Source organism: Gavialis gangeticus, unplaced genomic scaffold (genome assembly GCF_001723915.1).
Source record: "Gavialis gangeticus isolate Ggan-Ray unplaced genomic scaffold, GavGan_comp1, whole genome shotgun sequence".
Lineage (NCBI taxonomy): Eukaryota > Metazoa > Chordata > Crocodylia > Gavialidae > Gavialis > Gavialis gangeticus.
In genome coordinates this window covers 132,215,472-132,234,756 of record NW_017728992.1, presented here as the reverse complement: position 1 = coordinate 132,234,756, position 19,285 = coordinate 132,215,472, and the positions used below count along the sequence as shown (strand labels likewise).

Genomic DNA, 19,285 nt, shown 5'->3' with positions numbered 1-19,285 from the left:
TATATATATATAGGCTTGAAAGGCTCTGAATTCTGACCAAAAGAAACAAATCAATATATATCCTTAAAAGGCAGATGAATAAAGATATGCTAATTGTTATCAGTGTTAGTGGATAAAACAAATGAGTGCTGGAAAAAACCATTCAGAAGTAAAGCTATACAGAATTCTTTTAAATCATCTTTATATTGGTTTGTTCTTACATAGTGGTCATGAGAGATTAGTTAATATCAGGTATCACCTTTAAATTGTAATAGTTTGTCTGCATGTTTTAATGTCAAATTAACAGCCTAACCATTGACTTTTAGATAATAAAATTTAATACATAAAAAGGCTTCCATCTCCGTGTCCCCAAGCCTATATGTATCTAATGGTTGATGTCATTCCAGCCTTGTTTTTAACTAAGCTGTTTTCTGCTTTGCTTGGAGGGGGTTGTAGGGAACAGTTATAACTTATCATTTACTGCAGGGTCGGCAACTTGTGGCCCACAGGCCAGATCCAGCCAGCAGGCCATGGGGCTTTGGGAGTGTGGGGGCTTTTCTTGGGTCACAGCAGTGAGAACTGGTGACAGCAGCAGCCAGGTCTTGGCACACACCTGCCTCTAACCTGAGTTGTCATTCTGGCCCCCAACTAGAAAAGGTTGCCTACCACTGATTTGCTACCCAGCTTTGACCTTTCCTTTTACTGTGCAGCTGTTATAGGTTATATCCTTTGCATGCTCTGCTACAATAATTAACAAAAAACAATTCTACCTAATACTGATTTTTTTTTTTTTTTTTTTTTTTAATTTTCTGTCTCTCCTTCTGATATAATATTAATAACACAAGTTTTTAAACAATTGTAGTGCTTTCCATTCCCAGAATTCAGTTTTGTTTATTGGGGTGATTGAGCCTTAATATTCTGTTTTTATGATCGGGAAACTGAGGTACAAAGAGGTTATGACTTGCCCAAAGGGGAACACAGACCCAAATCTGGGAATAGTTTTCCTACTGCTTGTGTCCCATTTCTTCTTCACCAGACATTGGTGTCTTTAATTGCTTGAGCAGATATGCATATAAAATAAGCTGGCAAAATATTTTCTGCTGCTTTTGGGAATATGCCTTTTAAGAATCAGATTTCCACACTTATGAGAGGATAATTTTGATTCATTTTGTATAAAACTCTGGGTAGTAATAACTCTGTATCTCTATCAATTAAAAATGGATAGAAGTTTAAAAATATTTGGTATGAGGGAGAGAATTTGGAGTGCACTGTTGTAGTGGGTGGGTTTTTTTCACTATATGTTTTAGGGTTTTTCCCCTAAAATAGACATGTCCAGTAAAATTGCTTGTATTATACGTATTGTAAATATGTTCAAAAATTTTATGCAGCTTTACCCTATGAAGCCAAGCAGGCAGTTATGTTCTGTTAAGTTATTCTTGTTAATATCAATGAAAGATGCACAGGTGTCTTAGAAATGTTTAATAATATATCCTGGTAATTAAGGCCAAGATTCATATTGGTCCCTTAGGCACATGCACATCAGTGTTGTAGTGCCCAAGGATCAGGCTATCAGTTTGTACTTGTTTACAATGTACACTAAGTAAAAATGACCTTTTATTCTTTAGGAATAAGTCAGCAACCTGATCCAGGCTTCACAGGGGCTACCACTCCCCAGAGTCCACTGATGTCCCCAAGGATGGCTCATACTCAGAGTCCTATGATACAGCAGTCTCAGGCTAACCCTGCCTATCAGTCCTCTACAGAGATGAATGGATGGGCACAAGGGAACATGGGTGGGAACAGGTAAATCTACATAAATAAAAATGTATCATTTCATATGAGAAAAGTATGCCTTTTTCATGTAAACTAGACTTCACATGAAAAATATTTATTTCTTATCTTTACCTTGCTTACTAGAGGTCTTACTGATGCATCCAGCTGTACATGAGCTGGATTTGTAATTTAACAAAATAGTAATTCTTTATTCTGTACATTAGCTATGTACTTCCACAAGAGATGGCTGAGGGCTTACCAGTGTTCACCACACAGTACCCACTGCACACTAACATTAACATTCTTTTGGGTGCATCTACACTTCATATTATAGTATTATCTACCTCACTGCCTTGCCCGAGTGTTTGCACCCTGCTTACCCTGGCTTATCAACGTGTTTGCCTTCTCCTCTGGGATCTTAGTGACTAGACATTACTTCCTTATTCTGATGCTGCAGTGCAGTCTGTTTTGGTCCCTTAATGCTTTCAGGCACCTGGGATCAGCATATAACTTTCATTTTATGTTAGTACTGAGCCATGCCTTGTGTATGCAGTGGAAGTATTTTGTTTTAATAGCAGCACATGGCTCCATCAAAACATCTTTAGCAGTCAAATCTTTCCACACCAGATTGGCTTGTGACTGATGAGTAGCAACTATAAGGGTGAGTTTCTTGGTGATGGCCACATGTTTCTAAATGGAGGGCTGGTGTACAACGGCTGCAGTTCTGGGCTAATCTCATTGCAGATGTCCAGGAAAATGCACTTTATCATTCTGAAGTGCTGAAGCTACTTTGGGCACCCTAGGTCTACAGGATTGTTTCCTCCTGCCAGTTTACACTGGCTTCTCATGCTTAGAAGCGGTGCTGCATAAGCACCTATGTTGCCTCATTGTCATTGTAGTGTCAAACTGCAGCTAATGCTTCTTAGAAGCACAGCAATTGGCTTGCAAATTTGCAGCTGTCCAGCATCAATATGTCAAGTATATTTGCATAAGTATGTCAGCTGTTTATTTGCAGTGACAAGAATTGCAATGCAGAATGGTGTTTCTACCCTCATGGCTAGATAACCATTTGAAAACAGTGCCAACTAGCCCAAAAAAGATGTGATTCATAGGAGGGCAGGAGAAAATCATGGGATTTTTTTTTTTAGATTGCCCCCAGTTCCAGAACTGTAGTTTCTTCTAATTGGCCTCTGGTATCTATCCCACAATAGGCTGTGGTTAAAATTCTACAGCACATAGGTTTCATCAACATTACCAAAATATAGCGTGTACTTTGTACTCCTGTTTGAAATTTTTAGTAAGTTCATCACACAGTAACTACTCTGTGATAACATTTAAATGAGTGCATTTGCACTTCATATTATAGTATATGCCTCTGGTGCCTTGCCACAGTGGTGACACTGAGCTTATTGCAGGGGATGTTCCCCAGCAAATGGAAGAGATTATTTGTATGCAAGTAAAAGCCTGTGTGGCCATGACTGCTGCAAGTCAACCACTATGCAGCATCCTGACTGACGTAATCCTCCCCATGTAGACAAGCTCTTAGTGGGTACATTTACACATGAATATTAATGTTATACAATAAACTCCAGCACACTCATTGCTCTCGAGTGCAGCATTTACACGTATGCCTGGGGCCACAGCACATTAAGCTGGAGCGATGCAGCCCCAGCTGGCAGGAGGCCCAGAGGGTCAGCCTGCCAGCCCAGGCCTGCTTCTGTCCAGCTCAACATGCTGCAGAGGGGGCTAGGGCATTAGGGTGCCTACAGTGTGGGGCTAGCCAGCAGGCAGCCCCACACTGTAGCATCCTCGTGCCCTAGCCAGTCCCAGTTACTGTCTATAAATGTGCTGCAGTGGAGTTAATTCATTTACTCTCTAGCCTAATAGCATCACTCATACAGACGGTGATGCTTTACTGCGGATCTAATTAGACAACTCCGCAGTAAGCATTTTGTGTAGGTGCATTCAGTTATACTTACATTGATGACATACAAGTAGTAACTTGTTTATTCATTGAAAAGAGAAAGGGCCAGTGAGTAAATATTGGAACTCATGTAGGACTTCCTGAGATGTAGTTCTAGTATGATTCACCCAGAATGGGAATTTCTACTCCAGCCTGCACTAAATATTATGTAAAACTTGGATGGAAACTTTTGCAGCTGGTTCTTCTTTAGCTGTCTTCCATCTTGAATATAATGGACATTTGCCTTCCTATGTCTTACAGGACTCTGTTTTCAAAATGTGATGTTTGAAGTCAGTCAGCAAAAATCTCTGCACATTAGCATGCCTGTATTTGTGAGACCACTTGCTATAAGTGTACATGTTAGTCTGGTATTTAAGTGTGCAAATGGCCTTCTAAAATAGTCCTGCAAAATGAGCAAGAAAACTAAGGACCTGATGAAGAATTCCTTGCATTCAAAAGCTTGTCACCTCTATCCCAACTATGCTGTAGGTCCAGTTAGAGATATCACTCTTAAAAAATCCTTGCCTTTCATGTGAAGACTAATTAACCCAGATCTACTCAACCACACTGTACTGTGATGAGCATTGCGGGGAGGAAAGGGCATTTTACTTTCCCTCCAAAAATTGCTCTCCCAAGGCTATTAAACATATGCAGTGAGTAGCCCTTAATACACGTAAATGTCTGTTATGCGCGCACACAACAGATTTGTAGCCTCAGACATAGTTTCATAGTTAGTAGGGTCAGAAGGGACCTGAGCAGATCATCAAGTCCGACCCCCTGCCATGGCAGGAAAGAGTACTGGGGTCAAACAACCCCAGCAAGGTGATTTGTCTAGCCTTGTCTTAAAGACCCCCAAGGTAGGACTTTGCTGGATATAATAATTGCCCATGCAAACAAAGATGCACATTTTTTTGTACAGCTATTAAGCCTTTGATTTTTAAAAAGTAGCTCACAGACATCAATGGTGGCAAAGCAGGCTTTCTTTTAAAATTAGTGTATATTACAATGTGGATCAGTTTGAAGAATTGCAAAACAGAGTTGTTTCTTGGTGGCTTCAGTATTCTATGTCTGACGCATTACTTTTCCATTCCTTGCTGTAGCATGTTTTCACAACAATCCCCACCACATTTTGGGCAGCAAGCAAGCACCAGCATGTATAATAACAACATGAACATCAGTGTATCCATGGCAACCAACACAAGTGGTATGAACAACATGAACCAGATGACAGGGCAGATCAGCATGACCTCAGCGACCTCTGTGCCTACATCAGGGTTGTCCTCCATGGGTCCTGAGCAGGTGAGAATTTAAGGACATGGAACCACAGCTAAAGGATTTATTTGACATGTATATTTTTGGGTAGGTAAGATTAGCTGTAAGTGCTGCAAGCCATTGTATTGAATTTACTGGTCTATTTTGAAAATGGTTATACTACAAAAAGGAAGCCTTTGTTTTAGTTTTATTTTAAAAAGACTTAGACAACTAATAGAGTAGAGTACCTGTAACATCTAAATTTCCAGTTCACATCCAGTTCTAGGCTTTCATTCCCCTGATGACCATAGTAACCTTTCATAGTTGGTTAGGGGTTTGCACCTGTTCCAGTTCATCTTTCCCTGAACATGGGTGACCAAAACATACAGTAGTTGACAGCAGGGCTCACATGTGCATAATGGAATTAATATTGCTCTGTTTATACTAAAGTTTTCTCACTTGATACATCCTAGGATCATTTCCATGTTCTCACAGACATATTGCATTATTCTAAAGGTTTACATACTATTGAGGTCAAACTAGTGGTTCTGTAGTTGCCCAATCAATTTATGTTTTCTTTTATTAAGTACAGGTGCTATGTTTGCTGTTTTCCAGTTATTTAATACCACCTTTGAGTTATTTATTCTTACAATCAGACATACAATTCCGTTTGCCAGTTCTTTCAGCATACCCAGCTGTCTCAGTTTTGCATCCACTGCAGTGAAAGCCACTTTACTAGACATCATTCTCACTAGTCATCCTGCTGTCTTTGCTCCTGTGCAGAACACTGTCATCCTGTTTCTGGAAAATGGAGTATTTTGGGGGCCATGCCTAGATTATCTTTATACTTAGTCCCATCCTCCCTGGATATTGGCCCTATTTTTTCATTTATTCCTTTTTTTACTTATGTGTCTAAAGAGTCTATTTTTTTAACATTCTTTGTGAGTTCTAACTTACCTGAACTTTTCCCACTTAATACCTCTGGGACAGAACAGTCTCTGCTAATCACTCCCTCTTCTCCATTTCTTTTAGGCTCCCTGCTTTTGTCTAATATCCTTTTAGAAATCATTATTCATCCAGTTAGGTCAGGAATGTTTCCCTACATGTTTTCTTTCTCTTGGTTGCAAATTCTGGATAGTATCTACATTTTTTACTTAAAGAAGTTCCCAGGTTCCTCCACAAAACATGTTTAACTCCATGAGTTCTTCCATCCAATTTACTTTCTTAAGTTCTTTTCCTTAATTTCTCAAACTTTGTCCTTTTGAAATAAAAACTTTAGTCATTGAATTATCTTTTGTTTAGCTACGAATAAATACATTTTTGCTATCACTCAGTCTAAAATTTGATCACTCAATTTTTCACAACCAGTTAATTTATAATGTCTTATTACATACGGGGCATGTGTACACACGCAGTTAAATTTAATACACCTTTGCTTAAGATGTATTAAATCTATTTAGGCATGTGTCTACACATGGACACACAGAAGCGCATTAAGGTGCGTTAAATTTAGGCACAAGTAGCTAAGTCGCATTAGTGCATATGCAGACGCACTAATGTACGTTAACATGATGTCTGTCCATTGATGCATACCACGTTAATGTGCATTAGCGCATCTACATGTGTGGTAATGCAACTTAGCTTGATACCTTGCTTTATGCAGGTATCAAATTTAGGCTCACATAGCCTTAAATTGCCATTTTAAGGTGTATTTAAGGGCACACATGTGTAGACATACACCATTAATGTGCCTTAGAAATGACAGTTTTAGGCTAAGTCTGCTTAAAAGTGGCACATGTAGACGCACCCACTGGAACCAAATCTAGAATAGCACCAACTCTTGGTTCTGTCACTGTGAAAAAACAAATGGATGCTGCAATTATTAATAGTATTTGTACAATATCTGGGAAATTTGAGAATATTTTCCCCAGGTAAGGTTTAATGTAGTAATACTAATTAAGCAATGGAAGATGAGAATACACATGTAAGGATTCCCCACTTTTCCAACATTACCCTGAGAGCTTTTCTTGAGGCAGAGCCTGACTTGATGACCGCTTTTTATTTATTTATATTATCTCCACTTCCACATATCCTTTTAACAGATGGCTTCTTGCTTAGCGTCACTTTTTTTTTGGCGCGCATTACAGATGGTACTTACAGATGGGTTTGTCATGTTACCTGAGAGGTTGCATATAGCAAAATATCCCTTAGTGCTGGATCACCTGTGACACTGACACTGTAACAGATAATGGTTTCTTTTGATGTAAAGTGCTACCCTTTACCCATTTATCTTTAGAGAACAAACTGTAACTTTTATTTTAACGTTTCGTTTGCATAATTCCTTTCTCCAAATTTTAGTAATACCAACTATATCATGTTATTTCTTATACATTAACTTTTCCAGCTCCATTTGTTATTACCTAGGCTTCCCAGAGCACTATATATTGAGAGTTTTAAAAATGTCACATTTGGGTGCAGGGGCAGTTCTGGGGAGGGGATGAGGCGACAGTGTTGCAGTTCCTGTTTGATTCCTGCTCCACCCAACCTTTAAAACCAAGAGGGGAAGCAGCATTTCTGTTCAGACAGTGCTGACAATCAATTGATTTAATGGCTTATTATACTGTACCTGATTACTACTAATCTCTTCACTTCAGTGATGTTAACAACCCTCTCTCCTTTTCAATGATCTCGATGTTCTGTTAATCTAGTTACCCTTTCTTCTGCAATTTTGCTGTCTGTTAGCCATTCCTTGGTAATATCGCTCATCTATTTCACAGACTGTTTATAGTTCGAAGTAAAAATCTTAACCCAGGTGTGGTAATTTAAACTCAAGTGAACATTAACTCAGATATGGGCATGATTGACAGTCAAGTATTGGATGCCATCTCAAGATGCTCAAGAAGGCTAGGTTTCATTTTACAAATCTTTATAGATAAATGTACATTTTTTATTCGGACTACAGGACTAATAGAACACTATATTTTGACTGTTTTGGCCTAGTCTGTTATGCATTTAAAATCAATATATAACCTAGCAAACTAGTGCACATTCCAATAAAGTTATATTTGTGTTTGCTCTGATCTTAAACTGAATAATAGAGCACTGGGCCCCTAGCATATTAGGAAATCTGGGGGTTTTTTAACTGTAGAAAAATGCATTATGTAATATGATGTTGCACTACACCGTGTGCACTCCGCTTTTCAAAATCCTAGATCCACCAATATTTGAATGTTAATACACTAATTGTCTTACCACTTTCCACTTCAAGATTAAGTGAAGCCCTTTCGGCCAGCTTAGTTATTCTTTCAGTAGATTGCTACCATACTGCTACTATTAAAGAATGTTCTTCCTTTAGGTTGGATATTAGAAAGAACTTTGTCATTCTGAGCATTGTTAAGCATTGGAAAAGGCTACTGAGCAAGTTATGGAATCTCCATTCTTGGAAGATAAGAGCAGATAAGAGATAAGAGTGTTTTGTCTAAAACACTTGACTGAGATGGTTTAGGCAGGGGTGATTCTGCCTTGAGTCAAGGGCTAGACTAGACAACCACCTGATGTCCCTTTGAGCCTTATTTTTGTTTGATCCTACTGAAATGGAAACCATCAAAACCAAACAGGCCCCCTCTGTGTAGTGGATTCTCCAGTGTTCAGCAAAACCAAAATTGTACCCATTTACTAACAATTCATCTCTAGTATCTTCCTGTTTATTGGTTTAGGCATGCGGTATTGTTACTTGTTTTGTATTTTGAATCATGTAGAAACGGGATGTTAAAATCTCCACAGCGGTACAGGAGGAGAGGTTTTGCAATATGTAAATAAACTATTACAAGGTGACCACTGAGGATTCATTCTATTCATCCACACAGATGCATTACTGTCAAGGTCAAATTGGCATGAATTACCTTGAAAAGTTACTCTGAAAACTGTCTTGAGTATCTTGTATATGGGATCAAAAGAGTTAAGAAAGAATCTGCAACAGTCTATTGGGAATTTTCCAAACAGTTCAGCTCGATTGGCAGGCAGGCTGTGGTAATTTGCTCTTTAGAAATGTTATTGGAAAACAAGTCTGATTTTTGTTTTACTCTGGTTTAATATCTAAATCATAACCAGACCAGCCATCCCATTGGTATAAACCGTAAGCATTCTCTAGTGCAGCAGAAGCACTTGGTAACAAATATAAAATAATAATAATGTTAGGTCCCATGTTTTTGCTTTTCTGATGGAAACAGTAACACAACTTCGATTTCAATTGTAGTCAGAAACATGACTATGGAAAAAAATACTTTGGGGTTGTTTTGTCTTTCAGTGACTTCCAAATTATATTTGCTGCATTTACAAAACAACAAGATGATTTTTGAACTCTTGTATTTTTACTGACAATAAAAAATTATCTGCAATTGGATGTCACCTGATGGTTTTGTTAACCTTGTGCAAGACAGACTAGGGCCAGGTTGCTGTTCTGCATCTCTGCTGGATCTACTGTCACAATATCTATCATATACATGCTGCTGTTTTTGAGAAGAGTTATTTTCTTTAATATATATTTTTTATTTAAATATAAATTTTATCTTCTGCTTTTTTTCAATTGCTTCCTCCCAGTTGACTGAATGAAATGGAAAATATTGTATATTTTGAGACTCTTACATATAGTAGCAAATCTACTGCCCAATTGTCAATAAAAGAGAATAGTCTTCCTAAATTCATGTTTTTGTTATTTAGCCAAACACACAGTTGCAAGGCTTTCTAATCCCTTTCTATCCAGGAAAGAATACCATAGTTATATTATCTGCTGATTGGGTTTACAAAAATCCATTCACCTGCTTATCATTGAGAAAGGGAAAACAGGGGGGCTTAAACAGACTTTAAACTATCATATTAAAAGCGAGGCCTCTACCCATCTGTTTGAAAAAATAACTTTCCTAATGTGAACTACTTGAAAACTAGTGCGTGGTTGTCCTCCTAGATCTTTAAACAGATCACTCCAATATCCTTGCTGTAGCTCCTCCTTATTTGCCATTATTTGGCAACTCGGTGAATCATGGCACAAGCAGCAGGGTAGGGGAAAAAGACCTTAAACTGGAAGGGCATAATGATTGGTGGCAGGTTGTCTTCTCCTTTTGCCACACCCAAGACAATGGACAGTAGTGGGTAGTGTAGTAAAAAGACATCCCAGCAGCCAGGAGGTACTGGAGGGAGGCAAGACAGAAAACTTACTTCCCTTCCAGCAAAGGAATGGTGCAGGAATTTTCAAATGTACTAGACACCTTCTATCCAAAGGTTCGTATAATAGGTAATGGTCCCAACAGGAACCCAGGAACAGGAGGCTAAGGCTAGTGAGGAAAGTTGGATTGTACAGTGCCCCTAGAGCTTGCTATTCAGTCACTCTCATTTTACACCGCTCCCCTGCCCCTCTCCCCTGCTTATTAGATTCTAGACATTGAAAATTATACATTTGTTTTAATTTTCTATGTCTAGAATCTAATTACTGGAGGGTCATCTTAAATTCACCCATCCCCCTTACTGTCACAGGGAAAGTAGTGGCAGGGAAAGCAGCAGCTGAGAGGCAGACAGCCTTCCCCAGGCCCTTTGGTACCCCCTTTACCATTCCTCCTACTTACTTTGAAGCTGATTGGCTCTGTCTCCGCCAAGGGCACAGAGCACCTGCCTGAGCCAGGCAGTAGTAGCAGTTCCAGCTCCAGCCTCCAGCCCAGGTCAGGGTTAGGGCCAGAGCAGCGGCAGCTCCCCCTGTTGTTCGGTGCTCCCTCCTGCTCCATGCATCACTGTCACCGTGCTCCCCCTCTTCCGTCCATTCCTTCTCTACACTCCCTTCACTCTGCGCTCCCTACACTGGCTCCCCTGCCCCCTCCTTGCTTCACATATTCCTTTCCCTGCCGCACTTTTCCCCTGTGCTCCCTCCAACACTACATGCCTCCTTCTCTGTGCTCCCCTCACTCCACTTGTCCCTTCCCCCACACTCCCCCTAGCACTGCATGTCCCCTTCCCTCCCCGCTTCCCCTCACACTGCACGCCCCTTACCCCCGTGCTCCCTCTGCTGCATGCATGGTCTTGCTGTCACGTGAGCCACCCTGGCCTTGTCCGGAGCTGCAGCAGCTGCTTGCCTGCCCCATACCCAAATCTAAGACAAGGGTTTTTTAATGGGGGTGAGGGGTGGTAAATCTATCATCTTAGATTTGAGTAAGCACGGTATGTTCTCTGGCTAAGCAAACTTGAAATTTGTCAAGCACTAACTACATCTGCAAACTTGAACCTTCCTGTGTAGCACCGAGAAATGAGCACACATAGCAACAACCTTTCCCCCACCACCTCTCCCACTGAAGACCATCCATATGAGAACAAGTACAGACACAGTTTTGCACTTAAAATCACCTTCCTCCTGTTATCCCTCCTGAGCAGGGAAAATGAGCTATTTGCACCTAATCTGTATTTAATGCAGTTCAGCCCTGTTTCCTTACCATACTCATAAAGCTGTGCTGTGGTTTTGCATCAAGGAGAACCAATGCTATCTTTGTCCCTGAGAATAGGAAGATACCTGGTGGTCTGTAGCTTCTGGCCATTCCCAGCAGGTAGCTACTTTTAGATCCCACTTAAGTAGAGCACTTATGCAAAAACAGTATCAAGAGTGAAGTCTGCTATTGTCAGTAAAGATAGTATGGGTCAGGCCTACATGCTGAATAAGAATGGTGCCTATTTACCTAGTTGTTTGTCTGACCATAATTTAATTTTAGAGGCGAGTTATCATGTGCATTTACAACGTGACGTATTATTCTGTAATATTTCTTTTTACTGTCTCCTCGTGTTTTCTGACATGTTGCTTCAATATCTTGTTACTGTTAGGTTAATGATCCTGCTATGAGGGGAGGCAATCTTTTTCCAAACCAGCTGCCTGGAATGGATATGATAAAGCAGGAGGGGGATGCAACACGGGTAAGAAATAATACATGCACACAGAGTCGACTAGAAACTGAGTAGTTTGAGGACTTGAAGGTGTATTGATGCCCTTGTTTGTAGCAGAGCTAGAAACAGCTATTGTGCGAGTAATTTTTTCCTTTTTGATAACCCATGATTTTAATCCATTTTTCTTTGTGTTAGTGTTTTTAAAAGGTTTTTCCAGTGAATTCATTGTTAATTCAACTGGCAGTGACATCTGTGTTACAGATCCTCATTTAGACTCCAAGTGGTGGTGTTAAATCTTTCTCATGTAATTACCCATTCTACATTAACATTTATGAAGGTAACAAACAATTAAATTCAGCAAAGTTTCGTTTAGAGTTTATTTCCTTTTTACAGTGCAATTACACAAGTGTTCGGTAAAGAGGAGTGCGGTTTCACTGCTGATGTATATGTCCGCTGTTGTTTGCTTAATCCATTTTAAATTTAATGCTATCTAAGTGTTCTGCTTTTCATTGCATTGTACTTAAGGCAACGATTTTATGAATTATTTAAATTACCTTCTGTACAATACTTGTTCCAAGGAGAGTAGCAGCACTGAGCTAGCTTGCAGACCGATATGTAACTGATATAGTAATTAACACTCGCAACTACACTGATATGTATTCCAGTAGTAGTATTAAAGGAAAGCCACCATAGGCTTTTGACACATTGGCAGATGAACAAGGAAGTTTTTAGGTGCCCCCTCACTGGAGTGTTCTTCATGGAAAATAGCCTTCTCAGCTTTTAGAAGAAGCTTGCTATAACAAAGTTGGTTCTTGTGGACCAGAGTTAATTTTAAATAAAGGTGTGTGATCCAAGCATCATTACAATTGTCTAAACCTACACAAATATAAAAGGAAGGTCACTGCAATTGAAGTATTTTTGCATGGAAGTTTATAAGCTGAAAATAATTAAATATCCTGGCTTTTAAAACCGTACCAAAACTAAATTGATGCCTTCACATTTTCATTGCACATCCAGCATTGTAAGGATTAAACAGGGTTTGTTACTCCATAACATGGTTTCAAAGCACCATCTAGTGGTTGATGTTTTTATTATCTAATTTTTGCATCAGTGTTCATTTTTACTTTTCATTAAAGGTACTTCAAAGGAAACAGAAAGATTTTATGTAGGTTTCCACTCTAAAATAAAGTGCATGCAGCATTACTCTCTTGTTCAGTTGTTTTCACCTGCCATAGAATGCCAACACAGACTGCCTAATCATGGAGCCAGCCACCATGTCATACAAACTTTAAAGCTGTTGAAATAGTTTAGACTTGGTCATCCCTCTGTGCTGAAACAGAGGCAGGGTTGCAAATGAGTTGCCCAGGCCCTTTTGGGTGGTTGGGGTTTTTTTGTTTTTTTTTTTGTAATTGGTTCCTTACTTGCTTATTTCTGACCACATTTAATTTTTCCAGTTTTTTCATTGTATTTTTTTCTTCCCTTCAAAGTTTTTTTCTGAACCATTAAAACAGGAAAAATATGGAAAAGAGTGTAAGCAAAATAAGGGACAAAAAACTTGGATTTCTTGTCACTTCTTTCCATTTCTCAATGATAAAAGCCAAGGAAAAAGAAATGGAATTAAAATGCAAGCATTAAAGACTGAGGCCAATAATAACATTTAGAAGTAAAATTTTCCACTTTCAGGGTAAAAAATTTAAAAAGAGGAGGAAAAATTCTGTTCAGAGATGAAATATGTTGAGATCAGTCGAGAAGTTGAGGAGAGAAACCTGAAGGGTTATCTATCTCTTCAGAACCACTCTGTATTTTCACATGCATATAACACCACAACTGCCTGAAAGGCTGTTTTCAATACCACTGGGATTCATGTGACATTGTGTGTGTCTCCAAGACTGGAAGATTTACCTGCAGGTAATTTTTTTTGTGGAGTGGATCATGTAAATAGAAATAATAGAAAAGATGGCCACTGAGGCCAATATATCTCCTTTTTCTGGACGGTATCTTTGAAGTATCTTCTTGCCATTTAGACACAAGTATGGTCCTTACCCTGTAGAGTTCAACATTATAGAAACAGTGTTGTTGATCATGAGTATAAGGGGGGAAAGTTTGTAGAGGTGGTGGATTTTAAGGACAGATTGAATGGAAGAGGAAGAAGTATGCGACAGAAGAGGGCAGTAGGTACAGAAGCTGAGGCTGGGAAAAAGATCAAGGAAAATGTTAATCAATAGGATAGAAAGCAAATAAGCTTTAAATGTTGGTGGGCAGGAAGATGCTGGAGTCTTATGTGAGAATTTGCTATGGTAAGAGTTCCAACATGGGATTGCAAATCAAAATTAAACTCATTTCAAATGGCAATGTTTAATTAGCTAAAATATGGATAATCTGAGTATGTAGTAATGATTTTAGATGTATTAGTAATAGTAAGTAAACAATTTAACTTGTCCTGGTTAAAAACTACTGAATTCTACAGAAGTCTTTGGGAGTCCACTTGTGTCCCCAGTCAGAATTTTGCATAAGTACCTGTAAAATATGTAACACATTTTTAAAAATACAAGTTTTGCAAACTTCCTTAATCCTGAAGATAGGGTTAAAGCAGGTTTGCTTCTCTACCGTATTTTAATCAGTCACGGCTGGTAGCATTGTTTGGAACATTTTTATTATATTGCAGCAGTAAGCAGTTTGTTGTATATTGTGTACTCTAAGAATAGGCTTTCTTTGATAAAAATAAAAAATATACAATAGATGTAGCTATATGAAGAAAATTCGAATCAGGAATTAGTTATGTTGTATTACAACACAAATACTAAAAATTTTCAGAGTTCTGTATGTAGAAATGTAACTTTAGCTGATGGTAGCTTAATGTGTGGTTGCAATCCCCTGAAAAAGATGGGGGTTTTTTCCTCACCAAGACTGTATTTTTGTATATTCTCCTTCTCATATCATGTAACTTTGTTATGATGCAATGACCCAAGTTTATTCCCCCTGAAAGCCTTTATAGTCATTGGAATGAATGTGGCTCATTGCTGCCTGGCTGATTTAGTGGATACACCAAAAGCATAAGGACACATTTCTTTATGAATGTTTATTTTTCTTCAGGGTTTTGAATCCATATGCTAATATTGTTGCAGCACATGTTGTCAGTGCATTAAACATGGAAGCTAATGCATAGTAATTTTTTGTTAGGCCTAGCTCAACTAGAGAAAGTATATAGATATTTTTGCCTACTTAAGATGACAAAATTAGAGGTCATTTAAATTATGAACATATTCAGATTAACATCACAGGGGTGTTGTGTTGGATGCATGGAGTTCCTGAGGTTCAGCCATGTCTGTAGGCAGCAGGCCTGGAGTAATGAGTAGACATGAATTTAGGGCCCTGGATTCCTGAATACGGTGATGTTTTGGAATGAGTTGTCATTCAGGAAAAACAGGTACCTTCCTAGTCTTCATGGCCAAAAAGAAAAGCTTGAAATGGGAATCAAATGCAATATGATGAGATCTGCCTGAATCTACAGACAGCCTTTAGAAGCTAGAAATACAGCAACCATACCAGCCAAGAAGAAAGCTACCTTGCTCCAAAATCACCACAAAGAAAACCACACCTTTGTTTGGGAGGGCCAAAATACAAAGTTTATCAACAAGGATTTGACTGTTTGAGCTCTTGCACTAAATTGGAAAGCAATGTTTTCACAGTAGGATTAGCAAGGCACTTGGGGGTGCTCGTATACCCCCTACAGGAGTCTCCACTTCGCTTCTTGCCTGTCATTTCTCAGGGGGTCAAACTGTGAGGGGCAATCAAAGAGGTGTTTTTCTGGCAAGTGTCACTGATCACAATGAATTACACTCTTGGTAGCTTGTGGATATGATCAGCACCCCACTTTTCTGTGATCAGGAATGTGGAATAGTTAACCACAACTATTTAAATATCAATATTGCTATGTATTTGCAGCAACATCTCATTCAGATAAATGGAGTGGCTCACATCTCTCAGAGCTGTTGTTTCAGGTAGAGCCGGTTGGATATTTTTGATGGAAAATGCTGATTTACTTAAATGGAAACTTTCTTTGGGAAGAATCCAGTTTTGGATTTTTCAAGTTCAGAATGATGTTCAGAATAATGTTTCCAACCCAAACATGAGAAGACAGGTACCCAGAAAGAGCTGGTGGGCTGAGCACTTGTTGAGGGTTCTCAATTTCAGAGGTTATCATCAGAGGTGTTACAAGCAGTTTTTGCGCTAAGGGCAGTGGCCAGGGCAGCAACAATGGGTGGCATACCATGTGCCTCTTCAAAATCAACACCTATGGTTAGTGCCCCAGTTTCTACCTTTAGCAATGTTACTGGTTGCTGTCTGAATTTCTCTCAGCTTCTAAATATGGGCACATACAAAGATGCAGTAGCAGAGCAGCAAAGCACAACTTTACACTTCTGAATAGTCCCACTCACTTCAGCAGTACTAATCATATTTAAAGTAACATGTGGTCTTTGGTGTTGAAGTAAAGCCTTAATGGCATCAGCACAGAGAACTGTGAAGCTGCCTGTTTTACGGCCAGTTTTGGAAGTTTGGTCCCTTTGGTCTCGTTTAATCATGACATGTAGGTTGACTGAGTTCTGTTTAAATCTGTATTGTGCAAGATAGATGCATGTGTCTATGGCCTCTGGTAGATGTTACCTTTATAATACATTTAACGTGTTTTTGTACTATAAATTACAACATGCCACATATTCAGTCAACTTGTGGTACCATAAAATAGAAAACCAGACACAAAGGTATTCCACGTAATGTAGAACGTCTGTGTGGCTGGTTTTTGTGGTATCTTAAATTGAACATTTGCACATGTTGTTCCACACTGGGGCTGCCCCAAATTCTGCCAGTTAGCTGAGTGTCGGCATCTCCAGGGAACAGCCCCAGATCTAAAACAGCACTGACCCTGTATACTCCCATATCTCCAACCAGACTCAGGGCTGTCTAGAGCTGGTGCCAACAATCAGGTGATTGTACCTCGAGCCAATCTCGAACTAGCTGATTGTTGGATCTGGCCCCAAATAGCTCTCAGTCTTGGGGCTGCCTGTGCCCATTCCTGACACTCAGCTGAGCATCAGGATAGGATAAAGGAGAGCCCTAGGATCCAAGACAAAGCTGCATGTCTGAATCTCAGGATTGGACTTGGGGTAGTCTTGCAGTGGCACAATTCGGATTTAAGAAATTTAATGCCCATCCCAAATACTGTGTATTCTGCCATACAGTGTTTGAGATAGAGCATAAAATTCCTTACATCTCAGTGACTCCCTTATTTTAACATCTGTATGTGGGCAACATAGCCTTGTTCCCCTACTCTCTGCGTCTCTGTCCATGAAGAAGTAATTGATTTTGTTCCTATTTCTGTTTTTGCAGAAATATTGCTGACCCTGAAGGTTGTTGGTTGCTCCCTTCTCCAGCTGACTGGGCTCCCCAGCCCAAAACCCTAACCAGTTTGAAGAGCTGCATCTGTTTGTTATGACCCATCTGACCTGCCAGCCAGTTCCACTGGAGCAAGTTCAGCTAAGCGCTGCAGACAGGACTCAGCTCTGCCTTCCAGAGTGGGGTCAAAATGGTTGTTGCTGGAAGAGCAGCCTCTTCTTTGACAGTCTGAAGCTAGCGTACAGACAGTTGCTCAGTCTGTTCACTGCATTCACCTTAGTGCAACTTAGATCTCTCCTGCAAAGTAAATGTTGACAGGCAATTTTCATAAACCATGTCAGATTGAATGTATTTAAATGTATGTAATTAAGGAATAACAACCATGCTCTCGTTCTGTTTCTGTTTAGTTCTAGACCTTATTTTTTTGCTTTGTTTTCCCTGGCTACTCAGTCTGGTGCAAAGGATTCAGTTCCATCTGAAAATTTGTGTTTTAAACTAAGGCCTGCATTTTGGGGGTGGGGAGTGGATCAAAACCTGGTAAGGGTGGGAGGCAATGTCTGGTGCATATACAAATATAATAAGTGGGTTTGATTTCAAGGACAAGTTAGGGAAGGTGAACGTGTAGAATACTGTACGAATCAATTTTGAATGGGTTCAAAGTTGTGAAACGGGCTAAGAATACTCTGTGAGAGGGCTGTTTACAAGGCACATTTTTTAATGCTTGTAATACCAATCATGAATCAAAAAGATCGATGTAAGTTACTTTTTTGTTAAATTCCTAAAAATCAGCAACCATGATTTTACCTGACTCTTGACATTTTTCTCATTCACCTCTTCTATACAATAAAAGAACAGGTAAGCCCTTCATTTCCCTAAGTGTGTTACCAGCAGTTTAGACTGCAAGTAACCAGTTGCTGAATAATGGGGTTCAATGAGAATGCATTTACTGGTGATGGTAGTGGCAGAATTGGTGCATAATATCAAAAAGAGCTAAAGACACCTGCTTTAAAACATGTTAATTTCCATTCCCTGTCCCCTTTGTTGGGAAAATAATGATTTTTTAAAAACCTATGGCAGATATCACTACAGGCAGAACCACCATCGTGCATTTTTAATTATTTTAAAGCAGTGTGGACTCTGAGGAAGTTTTGTAAGGTACATAAAATCCAGTTTATATATAAACAAGCAATAATTTAAGTTCAAAACTTAAGTGTTTTAACTGTATAATTTTTGTGAGATATACATGTTGTGGAGTTGATTCCAAATGAGGTACTTCAGTATTAAATTAGATATCTTCATAGCTGTGTGTGTCTCCTGAAAAAGTGTTTTGTAAAGGATCACAATGCCTTGATTAGACCTAATTTGTAGGCTTGAGAGTTTTCATTTTTTAAACCTTGTGATTCTGCTCATGAAGTCATTTATCTAAACTATATTATATGCAGCCACTGTAGGAACCAATTCTTGATTTTTGTATGTTTATATTCTTTCTTAATGACTCTTAGAGAAACTAACTGTTACTAAGCAGGCCACTGTGGGGGTGGCTTTTTTCTTGCCCATTGGGGTTGGAGTAATCTTTACAAAACTGGCATCAGTTTATGAGGACTTGAAATACCAAGGAATTGATGAAGTTCTTTGACTTCCTGTTTCTTTCCTCTAACTCCCAATCCACACACTTTCTTACCTGATCTCCAATGTTTTGATGTCATTTAAAATGCAATGCATTTGATAATATCTCATCAGCCATGTCTTTTGGGAGTGAAAGGTTTATTTTCTTGTAATTTGATTTTTTTTTGAGGTGGGGATTAAAATGTACAAACCTACTTCTTGCTCTATATAAAGCTGAAGAAAATATGTTAAAGATGATTGGAAAGAGCTGTTTTCCATGGAGCAGTTTTGCTGAAAACCAAGGAAAATCAGAATCTGTTTGTCTCCTGTGAGGGGGATTCAAAACCCATGGGAAAAAAAGTATCTTTCAGCAGTTACCATTTTGTTGATCAAACTAAAAAAATG

At 39.1% G+C, this 19,285-nt stretch overlaps 1 protein-coding gene across 4 annotated transcripts in view; it reads left to right on the top strand.

The window, feature by feature from the left end:
• The window catches only part of NCOA2 (nuclear receptor coactivator 2), a 328,149-nt gene that overhangs the window by 302,034 nt on the left and 6,830 nt on the right, over positions 1-19,285 (top strand). For 3 of the 4 annotated variants that reach the window (XM_019527776.1, XM_019527778.1, XM_019527777.1), the window contains 4 exons: positions 1,605-1,782; positions 4,816-5,014; positions 11,822-11,911; positions 17,270-19,039. In XM_019527776.1, coding sequence (XP_019383321.1) covers positions 1,605-1,782; positions 4,816-5,014; positions 11,822-11,911; positions 17,270-17,281 — 479 coding nt within the window. In that variant the 3' untranslated portion in view covers positions 17,282-19,039. Of the gene's footprint in view, positions 1-1,604; positions 1,783-4,815; positions 5,015-11,821; positions 11,912-17,269; positions 19,241-19,285 lie in introns of those variants that run through there. The other variant, XR_002099516.1, reaches the window with a different exon arrangement.